Source organism: Typopeltis vanoorti, chromosome 7, assembly GCF_054136105.1.
Source record: "Typopeltis vanoorti isolate ZY-2024b chromosome 7, IOZ_Tvanoo_1.0, whole genome shotgun sequence".
Classification (NCBI taxonomy): Eukaryota; Metazoa; Arthropoda; class Arachnida; order Uropygi; family Thelyphonidae; genus Typopeltis; species Typopeltis vanoorti.
In genome coordinates, this window is record NC_143555.1 from 147519683 (window position 1) to 147542700 (window position 23018).

The 23018-nt window shown below is 34.2% G+C and overlaps 1 protein-coding gene across 1 annotated transcript in view; it reads left to right on the top strand.

The window, feature by feature from the left end:
• The first annotated feature begins 766 nt into the window (after positions 1–766).
• Positions 767–23018, top strand: part of LOC150105176 (sodium-independent sulfate anion transporter-like) — a 255432-nt gene continuing 233180 nt past the window's right edge. Inside the window, exon 1 of the mRNA XM_090395526.1 lies at positions 767–832. Within this exon, the coding sequence (XP_090251652.1) occupies positions 775–832 (58 nt within the window). The 5' untranslated portion in view covers positions 767–774. The remainder of the gene's footprint in view (positions 833–23018) is intronic.

Genomic DNA, 23018 nt, shown 5'->3' on the forward strand with positions numbered 1-23018 from the left:
ACCTCTACTGTCAACCACTACCAACGTCATCTACTGGTCACAACCACCACCACCACAACAAGTATTTTTTGTCTGTAAATTGCGTGTGTTCTGAAGGGCCGATTTGTCTGCATGCGAGATCAAAAACCGGAGTTTCCGGGAGAAAAAACCCTGTACCTCCGTATGAGATCGTCTAACTTATTAACTTATTATTTTAATTAATTAATGATTTTAATTTTAATGATTTAATGATTTAAAATTTAATTAATGAGATTTAAAGAAACGAAGCGCATCATCGGTGGCTTGGTCTTCCTTAATCCTAAAACTTATAACAGCTTAAACAGCTTTACTTATAAAGCAAAAGCTTAAAATCAAATGATATAGCTTTTACCACAAAGAAATGTTTACAAACTTCTCAATACGTTTTCATGATATAGAATGGTGTCAATTCTATATTATACATTATATTTTTGATATATAAATAAAAAAGAAATTGAATCAGAAAAAGATAGCGTCGTGGAGAATAAATTTCAAGCTATAATTTTAAAATACTTATTCCCTTTAATAAGCGATATTGAAAAAAAGAAAAAATATATATATATATAATTCAAACAAAAGAGCAGTTGCCCATATACGCACACTAGATGGCGATACTTGCAAACCACAGGGTTATAAAACGAAACACGGTATTAAAAGTATAATGTACATTGATATATACATATACAGTACATAGATATATCAATTAACGTTTCTTCGGACTATGCTGATATGAAGAATCATAAGACGAGCTATGAAATGATGGCGGTTAATTCTACCAATAACGTGTCAGTAGCGAAAAGAAAAGTTAGCAATTGTAAGTGACATTTTCTTCTTCTCTGACAAAGCAAAGTAATTTCAAGTCTTCTGATTCCTGCAATTTACAGCTACTATTTCATTTTACTGCGTCTTCTGATGTAGATTTGTGGTAATTAATAAGTATTAATACTTTTTAATTAATATTGTTATATAAATGCCACGTAGTTTTAATTTACGAAATCAATTTATTGAGAATTATAATCAATAACGAACGATTAACTGCAGTCTCATAACACTATTTCTGTAGCGCTAGATAAAAGTTCAACTAGATTGCTAATAACTTATACTCATTAAGTAGAGGTTAATTCATGAACATTGTCATTATAAACTGGATAATAACGATTGAATATTATTATGTATAATTATTATTAAGTAGAAATTATATTAATGGAATTACAGATTGCTTCAATCAAGAAAGAATTGCTAGATGTTTACTACAACACTGTGTTTGCTTTTTTAGTTTATTCAGGTTCGTTATACTCGTATAGAGTACTACAATGAATACATCAGCCGGGTAGTTACAGAAACGTATATTGACTCTAATCCAGTATCATAATTTAAGAAAATATTTCATATTTGTTTAAGATAATAGTGCTTCTGTGACGTTACTGATGTTTTCAGTTTTTCAAAATTAAAACTTCACTGTTATTATAATACGAGGGAAAAGGTTCAGAGGGGGATAGCGAAAGCAATATCAGGTTTGTGAAATATAAGGGGGACCGGAAGTGGAGGAGGAGGGGAGGGATGATATAATTGAGACATAAATTGTTAAGAGGAGCTTTCCAGATACTCAGGATACTTTTCAAAGGGTTGAAGTAGGGAATAGAAAAGAGACAAGAAGTTATTCCTGGAAATTTATAAAGGTATGGTGCATAATTGAGTGGTTGATGAATGGAATGCTTTACCGAATGAGGTGGTAAATGCACGAACATTCAATCGAGTTAAGATCAGGCATGACAGATATTTTCTCTGTTATACTGCATTTTACTATTGCCTCAATCGATGAATCTTGACTACAGGAGGTGTCACAATGATCGATGGAGGCAGTGGTATGGTGGTGATGATGATGACAATACTAATAAATCAAGTACATTACAATACCTCTAATAATATTGCATTTCATGATATTAAATTATTATTATTAAGATTCTTAAGTGTACCTATCCAGAAATTTTTTCTGAGAGTGGTTTGTGATGAAGATAAACATTTTTGGTGTATATCTTGAATTTTCTGCACTTAATATTCTGAAAGCATTCCCCTCTGAATACACATCCGCTGTGAGATGAATTGTAAGACTTGTTTTAGTATGATGTATTATATATTTTATTAATCAAATGTTATCCAATACAACTAGTAATGAAAATGCACTTCGGAAATTGGGTACATGTTGCGGGAAAAAGGAGGACAAGATGAGGCATGACAGATATTATCTCTGTTATATTGCATCTTACTATTGACTCCATCGATGAGTCTTGACTCAAGACTCTTCATTCTACTTTTTCTTACTGGAAAAAACATCATCCTTTGGATTCCAAGTTTTACTGCTGAAAAAGAACGAAAATCTTTCTACAAAAGGGGAATATCTGGATATGGAAGATTAATTTAACCTGTTTAAAGAATTTTGACTGACAATAATAAGATTTTGAAACATTTAAATGCAGATACCAAAGAAAACATAAAATTAAACACTGAATTGAAATTAGAAGAATTTCTAAATTACTACACAGAACTGTGGACAGACAAATATTTTAAAAACGACAACTTGCAAACAATTAACGAAAATGAAAAAGAAATAACTAAAGAAGAATTAGAAATCAGCCTGAAAGAAACAAGCTAGGTTCAGAACTATATAAATACGCAGGATCCAAGGTTCAAAGAAAGACTTATTATTTTTAAATAAAATTTACTCAACTGGTATCCCCCCAATAGAATGGAAAAAAGCAATTGTGATTCCTATCTTTAAAAAAGATAATAGAGATTACCCTAAAAACTATAGAGGTATCAGTATACTAAATTCCTGTTACAAAATATGTAGCAGAATTTTAAATAGCAAACTAATGAAATATTCCGAAAACTTTATTTTAGAAGTACAGAATGGATTTAGAAAAGGATTTTGTCTATAGGATCATGTATAGACCCGGCCTTTTGCCTAAAATTAATAATAGAGAAAAGAAGATAATACATTATTTAAATTAAGGGGATATTAAATCCCACATTGTTTTAAAACCTAATAAGAAACTCAAAGATTGGAATCAGAGAGTTTCATGCCGAATATAGTAAACTATAAAAGTATCGGCGATTACTAGCGTGAGCTAATGCAAGTAATCCTAGTACGTAGTACAATCTCGGGCAACTCGTATAGCAGAGTATATAAGTTCTTTTCGCTATACCCTTTGGTATCTATTTGGTCTAGCTACTCACTGATGAAGCCTCAAAAAAGGCAGAAACCGGTGAGATGCTAACATGAGTTCGCTCTCTTAAGGTTTTTGCCTTAAGGGAGCAATTTGAGCCTTCGGAGAAAGTGTTTTCCGGCACGGCCCGGTGAGGGGCTTTGTCGGTGAATGCTTTTCTTCGGAATATGAGCGGTTCTGCTCGGTGGTGGTGGGCGGAAGGCCATCACTGAGTGGAGCCAACGCTGAGATGGACGGTCTTTCGCCCACAATTGAGTGGCCTAGGGATCGTCCGAATTTTTAGAGACGGCTTTACTTATTCATAAGGCTGAAACCAGTGCGTGGCTATTATGAGTTCGCTCTCTTAAGGTTTTTGCCTTAAGGGAGCGATTTGAGTCTCCGGGGAAAGTGTTTTCCGGAACGGCCCGGTGAGGGGCTTTGTTGGTGAATGCTTTTCTTCATAATATGAGAGGTTCTGCTCGGTGGTGGTGTGTGGGTGGAAGGCCATCACTGAGTGGAGCCAACCCTGAGATGGACAGTCTTTCGCCCACAATTGAGTGGCCTAGGGATTGTCCCAATTTTTTGAGACTGCTTTACTTATTCATAAGGCTGAAACCGGTCTGGGTAGTGACCTCCCACCATAATGTAATGACAGCATACATTTCCTAGGAAATGTGTGTTTACATTATGGAAAATACCAAGAATAGCGATCAGAACTTTACCACCTTTGCTGCGAGTTGCCCGAGATTGTACTACGTACTAGGATTACTTGCATTAGCTCACGCTAGTAATCGCCGATACTTTTATAGTTTACTATATTCGGCATGAAACTCTCTGATTCCAATCTTTGAGTTTCTTATCCGGTTTTAAAACAATGTGGGATTTAATATCCCCTTAATTTAAATAATGTTTATATCACCGAAATGAAGCCTATTGGCTCTTTATATCTAAGGAAGATAATACAATTTAGAAACACATATTGAATTTATTGACTTTGAAAAAGCATTTGACAAAGTTAAAAGAAATATATTATTTAACATATTGAAAGAAAGACAAATACCAAATAATATCCTAAAAGCTATCACAAGTATATATGTGATAGCTTTTAGGATATTATAATACAAATAAGATTAAATCACGAGCTATCATATACGAAAGAGATAAACCAAGGGGTCCGACAGGGATGTCCCCTCTCAGCAACTCTTTTTAATATCTACTTAGATGAAATAATAATAAAATGGAATAAAAATTTACATCAAGGAATTAAACTTTCTCCAACAGTAAACTTAAACACTCTCCTCTTTTCCGACGACCAAATAATAATTACAAATTCTGAAGATAACTTACAGAAAGCTATTTTAGATCTAAATAAGATATCCAAAGTTTATGATATGATAATATCAACGGAAAAATCAAAAACTATGGCCTTTAAAGGAAAAGATCCAGCAAGAACTAAAATAGTAATAGATAACAAGATCTTAGAACAGGTGAATTCATTTAACTACCTAAGATGTATGAAAATGAAAAAGATATAAACTTAAAAATTGCAAAATATTTAAAAATAACAGGTGTAATTAATTCCATATTTAAACCAAACCTAGTTCAAAAACAAACCAGACTAAAAGTATACAATACATTAGCCCTACCAGTCTTAATGTATGGAAGCGAAATCTGGACAATAAAACAAAAAAAGACAAACAAAGATTAACAACAGCAGAAATGAAGTTTATGAGGAAAACTGCAAAGTATACCCTATTTGATCACAAAAGAAACGAAGAAATTATGAAAGAATTAAACCAAGAACCAATAATAGAAAAAAAATAAAAAATATAAACATAAATGGATGGAACACGTTCAAAGAATGAAAACAGAAAGATTACCAAAACAAGCCTTAAAGTACAAGCCAGTAGGAAAAAGAAAACCAGGACGTCCTCTTAAACGATTCAACGATGACTTCTAAGGCCGGAACAGGCCATGCTGGGCCTAAATCCTTGATACGCATGATGATGATGATGAGGGGTGAAACAAGAAGCTTTTCATATTCCCCGCTATCTGTTATGGTTACAGTGAGGGTAGAGTTTTATGAGCAGTTTGCTGGCCCTGGATGGGCATGGAATACTATTAAAAAGAATTGGATTAGATGGTAAAGACATCAGGATCATTGAAAACCTATATTGGAACCAAAAGGCATCTGTTCAAGTTGATGACATTATTACAGACTCCATTAACATCAAACGAAGAGTAAGGCAAGGATGTGTGCTGTCATCTCTTCTTTTTAACATCTACTCAGAAGCCATATTTCAGAAAGTCTTGGAAGGAAGAAAGGAAGGGATTAGTGTAAATGGTGAAATCATCAGTAACATCCGATATGCCGATGATACAGCTCTTCTGGCTAACGATATTCAGGATCTTCAAAATCTTTTGGAACTAATAAATACAGAGAGTGAAAAAATGGGATTAAAAATAAATATCACCAAAACTAAATTCATGGTCATAAGTAAGAAACCAATTCTTAATTTAGCACTTTCTTTAAATAGGAAACAAATAGAAAGAGAGGCAAAGTTTAAATATCTCGGATGCTGGTTAAATGAAGATTGCAATCCAGAAATGGAAATAAAAGTTAGAATTGAAATGGCAAGAAAAAATTTTCTCTTGATGAAATCAACACTGTGTAACCGCAGTTTAAACTTAGAGCTTAGAGTACGCATGGTTAAATGCTATGTATGGTCTGTACTGCTGTACGGTGCAAAAACTTGGACCTTGAAGACAACATCAATAAAAAGACTTGAAGCCTTTGAGATGTGGTTATACAGACGAATGTTAAAAATCCTATGGACAGCAAAAACGTCCAATCAGGAAGTACTGGAACAAATGGGGAAATCAGGTGAACTTTTAGATACCATAAAAAGAAGGAAAACTGCATATCTTGGTCACCTACTTCGTAATGAAAAATATAAGATACTTCAATTGATTATAAAAGGGAAGATAAATGGAAGAAGAGAACAAGGAAGACGAAGAAAATCTTGGCTGGCAGATATCAGACAGTGGACTGGTATGAACTCTGAGAGACTGCTCAGAATAGCTGAGAATCGCTCAAAATTGCCAAGGTGGTCGCCGACCTCCGATAGGAGATGGCACTCAAAGAAGAAGAAGGATGGGCATGGAGATTATGCATTGCTACAGGAAGTTAAAATGGCTTTTGGTCTTTTATATTTGAATATATCTGTTGCCTCGTATGCTACAGCTTGCTGGGCTAGATCATTGGGGTGTATGAATGTCTTTAAGAATAACTTCGTTGCTAAAGATTGTAGGAAAGAGAAAATATATAAGGAATATTTGTATCTCGATGAAGTTGATTGTTTCTGACGAACCACGCAAGCACTTGTTTTGCACACGTTGTAGTTTGATAATATTTGTGGTGGAAGTGTGACTCCAGGCTGAAGAAGCGATTGGACGAATTGCTTTTATACCAGCTGATGATTGGACGAATCATCAGCTGGTATAAAAGCAATTTGTGATGTTTAGCTTGCTGTTCCTGTTGATTTGGGGGTAGATCTGGGCGGTGGCTTACCTGTTTATTTAAAGAAAGTGCTTTTTTTTATTTATAAATAACCTGATTATATGATCTTCAAAAGGGTGCGCTTTGTTTGAGTTGCGTAATGTTTTAAATTTTAAGTTTGAAAAAAATGTGTTTCAAAAACTTTTGTGTATCTTTTTATTATATATACTCGTATATAGAATATAGATATAGACATAGAATATATATGTAGAATATTTAGTGCTTGGTCACTTCGGCATGATTTGATATCCAATGTTGTATTATATTGGTGGGATTAGGCTAGAAGAAACTGATGAGGCTAGGGATCTTGGGGTGTTAATAGATAGGAAGTTGAAGTTCAGGGGCCATGTAGCAAAGATTGAAAATAGAACTCAAAAGATAATTGCAATGCTGAAACGAATGTTCACATGTAAGATGAGGATGTTATTTTGTCTCTTTACAAAGCCTTAATAAGACCTCACTTGGACTATTGTGCGCAGGTCTGGTTTCCGTTGTGATTCTGATATATTGGAGAGAGTACAAAGGAGAGTGTTAAAAAAGATATTCGGATTGTGTAATATTGATTATGAAGACATATTGAGAATTTGTAGACTGCATACACTAGCAAACAGGAGAAAGAGGGGATGATATCACTGAGACAAACTTCTGAAAGGGTCATACAGGAATTCAATTGATGGAAAGGACAAGAGAGCATCCTTGGAAGCTCAGAATGAGGTGAGGGGTAGAATTTTCTCTCAGAAGATGGTGCGTGATTGGAATGGATTGTCTTTGGATGTTGAGAGTGCATGCAGTGTGAATGAATTCAAGAATAAATATGATGGTGTGTGTAGTATGTGGCCTCCCTCGAAGAGTCTCTGACTCCCTGGAGGTCTCTCTAAATAATAATAATAATAATAATAATAATAATAATAATAATAATAATAATAATAATAATAATAATAATAATAATAATAATAATAATAATAATAATAATAATAATAATAATAATAATAATAATAATAATAATAATAATAATAATAATAATAATAATAATAATAATAATAATAATAATAATAATAATAATAATAATAATAATAATAATAATAATAATAATAATAATAATAATAATAATAATAATATATGATATCTTGTTTTGACTGTGTATCAATTATGTGAATAAAATAATAATAATAAATATATTATTATTATTATTATTATTATTATATATATATATATATATATATATATATATATGCCAAGGGCATATGTATCTTTGCCATACATTAGCTCCCTCTCTCCCAAACTGGCAAAAATTCTTAAGTTCAACATTAAAACATATTTCACTACGTTTCCTAAACTTCGCTCCATACTTTGTAGACCTAAAGTAAAACATCATTTGTGAATGTGGCAAACCATACTACGGTCAAACTGCTAAATCTGTCCTTTTACGTACTGAAGAACACAAAAGAGACATGTCCTACAATAGGACCCAAGCCAGCGCTCTCTCAAGCTACATGCTATTCTCTATAAACTCCGACGAAGGCCGGCAGTACCTCATAGACTGGTCTCAAACCTCCAATATACATACTTGTTATGATGAACTCTAGAGAAGGATACTTGAATCTAAAGAAATGTCCCTCGATTCAACCCAAATGAATAACAGCCTCAGCTACAATTTATCTGATGCGCACATTTCTACTGTCCAGTATTGGCGCTCTCGCGATAGTTCACGCACGTAGTTAACTTCAATTGGAATTTCAGCACGTTTTCCTTTTTAAACTGTGCTACAGTTTTTTATATTAGATCTGCTGTTATTATTTTATAATGTTTCTGTTAATTTTTATATAATTTTTTGTATTTAACACCTGAAGAAGTTGATTTTTTCAACGAAACTAGTAGTGTCTCACAATTAAACCTTATTCTTTTTTATTCTCGGTGTTATAGTCATTTAAACTATATTAATATTAATAACATTATTTACCGAATAAATATGAACTCCGATATCGTCTATATATATATCAGTTATCGTCTTTGGATACCGATCAAAAATATTTCTACAAACATGAATCACCATAAGAACACCTATTATGTAAGGAAAACAAAACAAATTCTTTGTCCAATATCTTCTAGAATGTCAATTTTTGTAGCATGTTACATTGGCACTGATAACAGCTGCGCAAAGTTAAGGCATGGCGTCACTCAACTTAACAATGCATTCAACGGGCTTTTTTTTTTTTTTTTTTCACTCAGAGCACCAAAGAATTGGCTCTTATTCCAGATTATACGTTGTCTCTCACGTCAGTTTAGCTCTTCCCAAAAGTACTCTATGGGATTCAGGTTGGGACTTTGATTATATGTGGATGTATGTCAAATAAACCTGGGCATAGTCAAGTAGGGGTAAAGTGAAAACACTAATCGGAGGAAAAGTCGAGGATACAACATATAAAAACAACATGTAAGCGTATTAACTATATTGATATTGACATATCTAACTATTCCTTTTTCATGTATATGGTGTACTGAATCGTAAATGATTCAGCCATTAATTTGGGGTTCTCTCTCTCTCTCCTGTAGAGACTAGTAATAGAAAAAACAACTATGCCATTTTTTTATGTAACTTGTAATAACTATATCGAATATATAATCGATATAAATATACAAATGTTGCATCTGGATTAGAGGAATTGATATGAATGTCTTTTATGTTGTTTGTTTGTTTTTTTTCTTTTCTTTTCTTTCTTTCTTTCTTTTTTTTTTTCCCCCTAAATAAGCGCCTCTATCGCAATTAAAAGAATTATGAGACAGTGAGACAGTGTGCCTCCCTTTGACTGGAAAAGACTTGGATTCGATTCGATTCTTGTCATGGCGAGAGGAATTTCTATGGCTTTTTCATTTGAAGATGAGTTAGCTGAGGTAACAGGACTTTTTATTCCTCTGTGTTTCGTCCTGCGTCCAGGCAAATCGGCCAGAGACTCATTCCAACTCATTGCCTTTCCTCAATGAGTTATTGGATCCATAGGGGAGTGTCAAATAAGAATAATATAAATAATATTCCATTAAAATAATTCAGTATGATGATGAAAGTAGTGACAAATATTATCTCAGAATTTAAGAGCTTGGAATATGATGTATTTAATGAAACTCTCACTATTTTAACAGTGTAGTCGGCCGATAATAATTATGTTTTAATGACACTTCACGCATGTGTAACTTCCTTTTGCGGGTTAATGACGGAGCACCAGTATAATTGTCTCACATCTTAAACGCGCAATGAAAAAATAACAAAAAAAATAATAATAATAACCCTACTGTTCTTGTCACTTGGCTGTGAAGTAATTTCTCTTTAGAAGCACATGAACTTATCTGTATTAATTAAATAAGTGAACGAATAAAAGTCTTGTTATACTTTTTTTTCCCTCACAAAGCATTTTTTTTATCTTTTGCGAAGGGTTTTATTCTGTGACAAATCAAGAAATCCGTTCAAATAAAAAAAAATTGAAGATGGAAATGTTAAAGTATTCACGGTGCATACATCACATTGCAGATAGACTTTGGCAACTAACGACTGGGAGAAAGAAAGAGAGAGAGAGAGAGAGAGAGAGAGAGAGAGAGAGAGAGAGAGAGAGAGAGAGAGAGAGAGAGAGAGAGAGAGAGAGAGAGAGAATTGGAAACCACTGTATGCAGTTATTTACAAAATTTATGAATAAGCGTGTTTATTCCTTCGTTCTTTATTGAAAGAGTTCATCTAACCTACTTCTGCAATCTTCATGATGAATTTCTTCTTACTCTATTCTGGTTAATAATTATTTTCATCCACCATACAAAACTCGAACAGACCAATGGATCAATGTACTGTAGACATTTATTACGTTTGTGGAAAAATTTGACTGTACTACATGCAGGTTTGATCCAAATGCGCTATGTGTGTTCGTATAGCAGTCCTTGTGCATGCCAAGCAACCTGAAGACTCAAGAGTGAATTACATTCTTCAATTATTTTCGAAAATGACTGTTAAAATGATTTTTTTTTTCATTCTTAAAACTGGATTTCATTTAAATTCACATTAATTCAAAACAAAGTGCATTTGTATATACCTTAACCTTGTGAATCATGATTCATACCTTTTAGATTGTGTAAAAGACATGATTACAAATGTTAAGTAACTCACAACACTGATGTGATTGTTCACTGTGTATAGTAAATAGTTTTCAAACTGATTTCGTATTTGAGGATCGCTATAAATTAATTCACTGTAGCATATATATCCCAGCGGAATTGCTTTGTGGTATAAATTAATCCTTCCACGATAGGCCACTTTTACACTGCTTTCCACCAGACCACATTCACCCTCCCCATACATTCGAATGAAATTTTTCATAGTCATCTTGAACTCTTCAAAATGACGAAAATCTTCGTCCGTGACACTTTATTTTCGAAAATGACATCGTTTCAAACATGTAATCAGCTTGAAGGCATATTTCCTATTATCATACTTTTTAAAATAATAACATCTACCTGTTTTGTTTTGTTTTTTCTCTTAAACGCTTGAATCCCTTCAAGACAGTTGAACAAGATGTGACATCTTTGTCACTTTCACCTTTAACGAACCTTGAAATATTTCGTTAAACATTTCAAGTTTGACAAAATTTTGTATTGTCTTAAAAGAAAACAGGATATAGTTGATTAAAAAAAAAAGTCGAATGTTTATCTAAACAGAAAAATAACCTACTAGCATATATTTTGTAAGCTGAAAAAAAGAAATTAAAAAAAAAAAAACTAAGGAGGAAAATATTTATATAATTTTTATGAAATTAGCGATCATTATATATTAAAATCGTCTTTTTGTTCACATTTGAACACGTTCGTTATAAGAAAAAGGCCATGTAATTTTCTAGTCGTAATTCTCTAGTCGCCTGGTGTTTTAGTTTCGACCTCATGCGCCGTCTGTTTTCTTGCGTATTTATTGTAAAATAACTTGTTTTTACCAGTTTTGTAATCGGCGAAAACGAAAACAAAGTAATAACGCGTGCTGAAATTCGCATTATAAAAGACATGACTCGGTTGTAATAATACGAAAGTAAATAAAATTAAAGTTTCAGGACGTGAGAATGCGTTTTCTTCTTTGCTTATTCAGTAACCTGTTTGACACGTTAAGGAGGAAAAAATTGCATACACAAGTGAAACTGTATGATGGTTTCGTGGGATTTAAAGGTGAGTCAACTAAAGTTTGCTTTCTCATTAACTGTTGTGTAAATGCAACACACATGAATGACTCCGAAGAAAGATTAAGTGTTACAGTGGAAAGAAGTAGTTTAACTTCAGATGCAACGTTCCCTCTAAGCTGTGCGCGCGCACACTAGATTTTCAAGATGAAATTAAAATTTATTAATTAAAGAAATTCCACCTAAACATTACCCTATAAATTCTTTAAAAAACTACGGTAACTCGGCAACGCTCAAGCCTATAACCTCGCATTTTTTATTACATTTTCGAAGTTGCACAAAACTTATAAATGATTAATTTATTTGAGGCTAGCGATTTGATGCCAAAGTGAAAGGGCTTAAATGTGTAATTTTTAAGTAGCATATAGAATGGCGCGCGGTTTATTTACATTTCGTGACTCATGGAAAATTCCCAAACGTGATTGGCTGATCAAATTAGTTGAAGATCATGACGAATTAAAACAATGGTTTCATAATTTTAATAAAAATAATTAAATACTTTTAAAAACTAAAAATTGTTTTAAAAAACTAAAAGGTAAAGAGTGAGCTAAAATATTTTAACTTTTTTGCTTAAATGATCAGTATGGTGACTCGATGGGTGCGCACATACTTTTCAAAAGAAGGCAAATTTTGCACACACGCAAATTTCTGCGCACACTCACAGCAAAAAATTAGAGGGAATATTGTTCAGATGATAAGTTCTGTGTTGTGATTGTAGCATTTTCACATTATTTCATTTGAAGGACTATAGATGGGGCTATCGTCGAAAGATTGATGTATTAATCAGGCAGCAAACAGGGTACAGTATAGGAGCAACTTGTCTAGCATACTGTACGTACTACAGTATGTACCTCAGTACATATGCTAAATTTAATTAAATGTTTTATTTATTTTTTAACAGGAAACTTTGTCTCAGTTTGCCATTAAAATAGCCCACTTAAAATGATAAATGTTAATAGTGATTCTGAGATACCAACTCTCATTAATTAAGCTGAAGAATGATTTTAGATGAGATCAGCTAACTCATCTTGATTTGAAAAATACACACATTAGCTTCCTTTCGCCATTACAAGAATCGAACTAGGTCTTCTCCAATCGACGGCACAGTGTCTTATCTCTCTTCCAATGCCGTTTGCCTCCTAACGATATATAGCGCACTTCAAATATAAAATGGATTCATTTTTAGTTCATGTATTGCAGATTATTAAAAACTGTTTTTGCCTAATTTTTTTCACTAAAATGGTCTATGGTCTAATGGAGGTCAAAACTGTAACGACTCCAAAAATATTAATTTGATTCATTAATACTAATTATATACTAATTAGTATTAATTATATACTAATAAAGTAGTATTTATTAGTATATAATTATTACTATTAGTTCAAATGATTTTTGAATATATGCTAGTGTACATCCTAAATACAAAATTTTATTAAATTCCATTCAGCACATGCGAGATTATTGCTATATATCATTTCGAAAATCTTTATTTGTTCTTCTTTCTAACATTGAAGTCGATATCATTGGATATATTAAATCCTTAACTCCAGTTCTCAGTAGAAGTGGCGTTTGCACTCTATGGCGCTTGACCACACGAAGAAAGGATTTGGTGGTTCAAATCTAGTCGCCTACTAGAGGAAATTTTTCTAAGCCTTTTTTCGACCGGTTCCCGAGTTAGTCGATCTCTGGCACGGGATAGCGGGTTTTTTCTCCCGGAAACTCGGGTTTTTCGTCCCATAAACTCAAGAAAATCGACCGTCGGATCCACACTATTTTCAGACATTAAAAATATTGTGTTAAGGTTAGGGAGCACGAGATGGCGGCACTAGCTTGCCGCCTTCTTCACTGCGTACCGATGAATCACTGATAGCCTTGGGCCAGCTATCTCTCTGATTGGCTACCAGTGGAGATTGAACTGCCCACTCAGTCTCCATAAGTTAGATAGGGCTAACGGCCCCGCCTACTCCCTATACGGGAACAAATAGGCGTTAGCTGATTTTTTTTTCTGAATTGCATTTCTATGAAAATTTCTATGAACTACAAAAGGAAATAGATAATCTCAAGAATAGAGAACTCATGATAGTGATGGGAGATTTTATTAATGCTAAAATAGGACAGTTCACAACAGACAAAAAAGATGGGATGGGAAAATTTGGATACGGAGAGCTTAACGACAGAGGAGAACAATTACTCGACTTCTGTAAAGCAAACAATGTAATGATTACAAACACATTGTTCTATCAACGCCCTAATAATAAATATACATGGACATCCCTAGATGGTAATATAAAGAACTGCATAGACTATATCATCGTAAACAAACAATGGAAAAGATCAGTAAATAATGTACGAACATTAAGAAATTTTGACACTGACCACGAAATATTAACTGCCAAAGTGAAGATAAAATTCGACAGGAAAAACAATATCAGAAAAGAAGAAAACATCAACCTATCAAAACTAAAAGATAGCTCAAGCAGAAGTCGATTTTTAGAACAGATGTGCTTGAAATTAAAACCCTCCATCTTCCAGAACAGCGGCAAATACTGGGAAGAAGGAAAAGAAACTGTGTTATCAATTGTAAAAGACACTCTAGGTTCCAAACCCAAAATAAACAAACAGTGGATAACTCAAGAAATTATAACTATTATAGAAGAGAAAAGAGAGGCCAAGATACTTGTAAACCAACAAAACAATGAAGAGAATAGAGAAAAATACAAAGCACTAAAAAATAAAGTTGATAACCTATGCATAAAAAGCCAAAGAAAAATGGTTAGAAGAAAAAGCTAAGAAATGCCAAGAAGCATACCAACAAAACAACCTAGAAGTCTGCCATGATACTGTAAGAGAAATTACAAAGGAATTATCAGCAAAAGCAGTAACAATGATAAACAACAAGATGACTGAAACCGAGATTATTGAATATATAAGAAAAATCTGGTCAAACCATTTTAAGACTATCTTCCACCGAGGAAACAAAACTACAATGCTAACAACAGAAGAAAATAATGATCACCCCAAAAATTTTACAAGAAGTTAGACACGCAATAAAAGAGATGAAAAACAATAAAGCACCAGGCATTGATACTATCCTATCCCTACTGAACTGTGGTCATATGGAGGCAGCATATCAATAGAATATTTAACAACCCTATTCAATAAAATACTACAAACAGGAGAGGTCCCAGATGACTGGAGAATTGCAAAGATCATCCCAATATACAAGAAAGGAGACAAAAGAGACTGCAGAAATTACAGACCAATCAATTTTCTTCCTCACACCTATAAAATATTCATAAGAATTATACATAACAGATTTAAAAACACCTATGAAGAAATGATAGGCATAGAAGAAGCTGGTTTCCGAGGAAACTATTCAACAATAGACCAAATTTTCACATTGCACCCTCATCTGGGAAGACCACAAAGAACTATATTGTTGTTTTGTGGACTTTAAACACGCTTTCGATAACATCAATAGAGAAATCCTTCTTAAAATTCTACTAGAAAAAGCAATAGACAAATATATAATACAGTTTCTGATAAAATATTACTCTAAGACAAATGCAATAATTAAAAAGAACACACTCACAACAGAACCCATAGAGATCCAAAAAGGAGTAATGCAAGGATGCCCATTATGCCCATGCCTATTCAACATATATTTAGACGAAGTTGTAAAGAAGGCAATAGACAATGAGCCTGGAATCAATGGTTTAAACATAAATATTATCAAATATGCAGATGATCTCGTCCTTCTTGCAAGAACCCCAAATGAACTACAAAAGTTGATCAACAAGCTAAACGAAACCTGTAAAACATATGACATGACGATAAATATACAAAAGACAAAAGTGATGAAAACAGGGAGGAACGGAACTACCATCTCAGCCACCCTAAACGGAAAACAAATACAAGTAGACAACTTCATATATCTTGAATCAAAACTGATAGAAACAATAGATGAACTCAAAACAATCAAACACAGAATAGCGATAGGATGGACCACCATGGGAAAATTACAGAAAATCTGGAAAACAAACATGATATCTAAGCAAGCCAAAATCAAATTATATGAAGCAATAATTATACCAACAGTCATCTATGGAGCAGAAGCGTGGACAGTTAAAAAAAGAGAGGAGAAAAAACTGCTGGCATTTGAAATGAAATGCTTGAGAAAAATAAATAGAACAAGTTGGATAGAAAAGAAAACAAACATCACAGTCAGACAAGAACTATTGTATAAAAAGACAATAATAGAAAAAATTAGAAAACAACAACTGAGATGGTTTGGACACACTGTACGCATGGGCGCAGACAAACTTCCTAAGGTCTTAATCAATACTTTTCCAACTGAAAAAAGAAGACCTGGAAGACCAAGAATTACTTGGCTGAAATTAATAAAGAACATCTCGGGATGCAGAACATACAAGGAACTTTTTCGAACAGCAAGGAATAGAGAAAGACTGGAAGATCCTGCTCAAGAGAAGACTCAACCCGTCTTAGACGGAAGAGAAGAAGAAGAAGAATTGCATTTGTAGATCGAAGCCAAATTTTTGTTCTTACATTTCAACTGCACGTATCACTGAAAAAATTCTTATTGACATGGAAACATTAATTCCCTCTTTCATTTTAAATCTCGTCTTTCATCCTTAGCCTTGGTTCTCTAAGAAATGTGCAAAGGCTATATAAGAGAAAAATTAAGCACACTGCAATTGCCATTCAGTCCAGATCTTCCTTTTCTACTTATAATTATACCTGTCATAGCTGCAGGCAAATTATAAGCATGCCTAAAATTGATTTTGAAATAGTTAATAGCAAAAATTTCCATCGTGTACTTTCTGGTCTGCTAGTAAACTTGGCCGCAACTTTGTTGAATCCTCTGCCAACTCTTTTGCTCTCCGATAGTTGTCTGGCATCATTATGGAAAGGGTCAACCTCCCAGATTCTTACATTTTCTTTTGCATTAACGATTTTGATAAACGACCTCCTAATATTCCAAAACACCCAACTCTAAACACCCAATTCCTGCTTTGATTTGTTTTTTCAAAAAGAAAATTAGAGGAGTTTTTTCCAGACTGGATAATAAACAGTCTCTCTCTCTCCTCGTCTTGATGACTTTTCTCTGATAGTTTTGAAGGCTAGGGCTTCATAGATGACCCCTGTCTTATGTTATCTTTTTATTCTCTTATTCCAGTAGCATAATCTTATAGACTGAAATTTGGTTATTCAACACATTTGTGTAAAAGACATGATTCTTAAAAAGGACAACAAATATTTGCCATGTAAGTTTTCATAAAGTAAGGAAAACGATTTAACACTCAAATTCTACTACCTTGACTCCTCCTAACTAATAAAAGATCGCGAGTATGTATTCTGTTGGTGTCAATCAGTCAGGGGCGAATTCTCCATGCTTCCTATGCTTGCTGCGCAAACTCATTACTTGAGAAAGAAGTAATATTTATTTGTTGATAAATGCATGTATTTATGCTTTTATTTTTGTAGACAGAAAACGTTTTAAGCTTGCGCGGTAATAATGAGCTTTGCGCTGTGCATCAACGGACGATGCTTGCTCGTCTAGTCAAAGCTATCTTGTCTTGCTCGGTTGTGGGAGCTTTCAGGTCCTCGCTTCAGCACTGTGATTTCATGCGCGCGCATAGCCATTTCCGCTCTCTTCATGTCGTCTTAAACACAAGCCATATGCAGTCAAAGTAGCTCTAGCCAGTGAGCTTCAGTCAGCCTTTACAAGTGTGCGTGTTGCTTGGGAAAATTAAATTACAACCAACGTTTTATGACAATGTTATTAATCAGCTCATAAAGAAGAATCGTATGGTAGAATTTGTATTCAAGTAGCTAAATTGAAAAAGACAGAATATCATTTGTAAAATAAATGTTGTATTTGTATGATTAAATGTACATAAATTTCTAAATATATAGTTTTAACTGGTCAGTAATTCATTATCCTGCTAATCAGACTTCAACACACCTCTCACTCCCTGAATGATAACAAGAGCAACGTGAATTTCAAGACCAGCATTCGCCCCTGCAATCAGTCAGGGATCTTGTTTATGTTATTCACCTTTAGACAAATGCCATGTAAAAGCTTAGGGAATCTCAAGTGATTGCTGTTGATATCTCAAGGATATATGATCGGTTTTGGCAGAAAGACCTGTTAAATAAGCTCTGATCATATTTTTCTCTGATCGCACATTACATATGATTGAGGATGGATCTTTATCTTCAAACTTTGCAAATAATGCTTAAATTCTACAAGGTCCATTTCTTTCACCCGTATTGTTCCTTCTGTGTATCAACAACCTTCTCCAGTTGGTCGCAAATCGAGTCCGCACTTTTTTTCTAATGATAGCATACTGCACTCCTGTTTCATATTTAACAGACTTTATACAAATGAACAAAAGCTCGAGAATATCTACTCACATAATCTAAATTGTGATTCTCAAGCTATTCTTCACTGAGATCAAATAACTTCGTTAAATTAATACCAAAAAAGTCAATCCTATCGCGATGATTATGTAGACGTTCCACTAAAAAACTTATAAAAGGAAATACATTGGATTTATTTGGTCGCAATTTTTCCCACACACCAATGAATAGAATTAGAGCTTTCTCCCTTACTTAGAGTATACCTTCACTGCTCGTAACACAAAAGAATCTACCATGGTCATTCGTTCAAAGGCACACTCATTAGGAATTAAGGATTGGTCCTGTGTAATATTTGGAAATCTCTCATTTAGATCTTTCCATATATTACACTAACTTTTCATCCAACTGCGTGCACACATTACCGAACAATAACTCGTGCCAACTCCCACGTTCCACGTGTTTCCTTTTCGAGTTATGTCGTAACGGTTCCTACACGTTTTTATATATTTTAGTAATCTTATAGTTCATGTTAGTCTTTTATTGTATTTTTTTTTGTTCATCGCAACCCAGAAGAAGCCACGAGTATCTATGGCGAAACTAGTAGGTTTTCATTTTTACATAATCAAATTTATAATCAGTGTTGTCGCATTTTGGCAGAAAGATTACTCTTTTCTTTCTGTCTTACTTTTGACAATACCCGAATCTCTAGACAAGATGAGGTCTCTCATCTTGGTATAACTTATAACTTCCAATCTTTCTTCAATTAACTATGTTACATATTCAGCAACAAAGAAATTAAGTTTTTCTCTTTCACTCAAGGCTTTATTTTACTTTTGAACAACTATTAAGTTTAAACAAATCATTAATCTGCCCAACTGAAGAGCTCCATAAAAATATTTAACTTGATACAGATTGGAGCAGATTATTTTAATGTCCCATAAATCATAAATAATTCCAACTCGTCGGAATGGAATGAATCAGTAATTTACTCCTCACGTTCTACATGAGCTAAAACAAGTTCAGCTGCTAAACACACTCGTGAGCTTTGTACTCAGAGAACCAAGTTTCCTATTTTCTCATTCATTTTTTCTGTTTCATTCAGAACAGTCTCCTGTTATGCATTTCATGAATAATATCTATGGATTTTCAAATCTAGTGTTAAGAACTTTCTTCTCAACTTTCTGTCGATCCACGATAATGTTCAATTGGATGAGCATCCGCTCTTGTATAAGATGCTATATAAAAAAAAAATAGCAGATTACAAATATATTCTGTCCAACCATCATCCAGGAATAACTTTTGTACACTACAAAATCAACTTAATAATTATGTACGTATTTTGTAACGTACCGAAAAATTATTTTAAGTTCCTTTGTTTTGATAATAAATAATTTCACTATAAACAAGATAAATTCGCTACTGCTTTTTATTGTCCAAAGTATGTAGGAGAGGCCGTTTAGTTCTAACTTTTATCAGAACGGCGGTCAGTCATCTCCATCCTTAGTCATTCAGTGATGACAGCTGGGCCAAGGTTATCAATCATTTTAATTATTATTATTTACGGCATCTCCATGGAAACCTTAGATTCATCACGGAGATTTTAATGGGCATCCGAGAAGGAGAGTACGGCAGATCTGCCTTTTCGTGATTCTTAACCCTAACACTATACATTATTGTCGGAAATAGCTTAAGTTCTATGGTCAGTTTTCTTGATTTATGGAATTAAAAATGCGAGTTTCTGGAAAAACACATCCTACTTGCAATTACCAGAGATCGACCAACTTGGGATACTGTTGGATTCAATCGAACTCATGATGGTATTTCTTGAAACGGCCTAGAGGTATGGATGTCAATACCATTTCCACACAGCTTCATGTTATGGACCTGGAGTCCCACCTCACATCCATAATTCAAATGGCATCTTGGTGTGGTGACTAATCTGTACTTTTATTGACACATAAAAAAGTACCACAAATTTCATAGACTGCTTTGACTTGTCAGTGTCAGATAATCTGATAGGTCTTGTGAAATCGATGTAAATATGGACAATAGAAATACAACTGTAAACAATTTCGAACTGTTGTTATGTGCTATCTACTTATCTCCGATGATTGGTGACCTCGTGAGCATAGGCTCTCCATTTTTTCGTCTCTTGTCACTTATTTCAGCATGTTTCCTTATGTTGTCCATACAACTGCTGCTGACCTTTTCTCCTTCTTATGCCAAATATCTTCCCTAATATAACTTTCTTCTTCTTCAGAGCAACAAAGAAACAAACAAAGACTAGAAACAGCACAGATGAAGTTTCTAAGACCTCTCCTGGGACTCACTATCACTAGGTTAGATAAAAAGAAAAACACAGAAATAAGAGAACGATTAGATACAAAAAAACATCATACAAGAAATAGAAGAATATCAGCAAATTTGGCTACACCACATCTTCTTCTTTGAGTGGCATCTCCTATCGGAGGTCGGCGACCACCTTGGCAAATTTTGAACGATTCTCAGCTATTCTGAGCAGTCTCTCGGAGTTCATACCAGTCCACTGTCTGATATCTGCCAGCCAAGATTTTCTTCGTCTTCCTTGTCCTCTTCTTCCATTTATTTTCCCTTTTATAATCAATTGAAGTATCTTATATTTTTCATTACGAAGTAGGTGACCAAGATATGCAGTTTTCCTTCTTTTTATGGTATCTAAAAGTTCACATGATTTCCCCATTTGTTTCAGTACTTCCTGATTGGACGTTTTTGCTGTCCATGGGATTTTTAACATTCGTCTGTATAATCTCAAAGGCTTCATGTCTTTTTATTGATGTTGTCTTCAAGGTCCACGTTTCTGCACCGTACAGCAGTACAGACCATACATAGCATTTAACCATGCGTACTCTAAGCTCTATGTTTAAACTGCGGTTACACAGTGTTGATTTCATCAAGCGAAAATATTTTCTTGCCATTTCAATTCTAACTTTTATTTTCATTTCTGGATAGAAAGGATTAACAAAACAAGTGTTCTCTGCCAGGTTGGCAGGAAAAAGAACCAGAGGAAGACCAAGATATAGGTGGATTGATACGGTATAAAGTGCCTTAGACGATAGAAATATAAGATCTGATAATGTTGGAGTCTTGACAAGTAACAGACTGATTTGGAGGAAAATTATAGATAGGAAGTTAGTAATGATGTAAATTTTTCATGTAGTACTATCATATCCTGTAAACCCCTTGAGAGTACATGGCACGAATTTGATTTATTTATGCTTATGACTACATGAAACTGATAAGTGAAAAGTACAATCACAATTTCCAGCAACAAATGATGAAAACCTTAACATATAGAAGTTCCTAAACGGCACAACCTGTTTTCTAAGTCGTTCCTTTTTTTTATCTTTTTAAATAAAGCAAAAGTAACTTGTCATAATCAAGCCAGGGACAATTGTCGTCCTACAGTAACAAGTATGACAAGGCTGCATGTTCTCACAACATAAATCATAAATGTAGCTGTATCCGAGGTTTAATTAGAGAGCAGTTGTGTCTTGTGTCAGAAAACTTGATCCATTAGGGGGGGGGCATATCACATTACATCATCATCTTCTAACATGAGGAGGAGTTCTGTTGATACCATGATGAGAACTATGAGAGGGACCACGAGAATAACGTCTTCGCGGTGAGACGGGACCGTGATTTTCTGTTTTCTCCATAGCGACCGCCACACAGGTCAAGGTCCAGGTTGGAAAGCCAATTCAATGCCTCATCCGTCACTTTGTTGATGTCCTGTAGGCCACCACCGTGAAATTGGCGCCTTGGGCAGTCGTACACAATTTGATGATGATTGATGATGACATAGAAAGGATGAATAACAATAGGATCCCCAAATTAGCATATAAATATAAACCTACAGGAAGAAGAGACTGCAGACGTCCAAGATTAAGGTGGAAAGATCAACTTCATCTGAAGAGCAGAAACAGGACATAAAAAGTCTATACCTGAATTGCGACGACGACGATATAACTTTCTCATAACTCATCTCTTCGCAAAATATGTACCTTGCAGGCAATCAGTGCCTGCGAGGTATTCCATGTTTATGTTCTCACAGCTTCTTGCTGTCCACTCCAGTGGATATTTATTTCTCCAAAGGGAGTAGATGAAGCAATTTCAGCCCTAACTAACTTTTGAAGACTAGCGGGCAGTTATATTCCACTGTAAGCCAATTTGAGAATAGCCTCAAGACTGTCAGTAAATTTAACTGGCATCCAGGAGGGGGAGTACGGCAGACACTATCTCGTGGTCGCAAACCCTAACGCAATATATATTGTCTAAAATAACGCTGTTGAGTTTACAGGATGAAGAAGTCTTGTTTCTGGGAGAAAAAGCCCAACTTGCCTATGCCAGAGATCAAATAAACCTGGAGCACTATAATCTACTATCTCAACAAAGCCACCTACTGCCTAATACAGGGTGGTCCATAAGTTATGGAACATGCTGTAGAAACTGCCCGTCTTTATGAAGCCTAAAATGGAAAGCATTTACATGATGTGGTTTCTCATAACTAATAAAAAAATCTGGTGATGTTAATTACTAGTATTCTCTGGTCAGTTTACCTGAATGTCCGAGAGAAAAAAACCCTCTACCTCCAAATGATGCCAGCTGACTCAC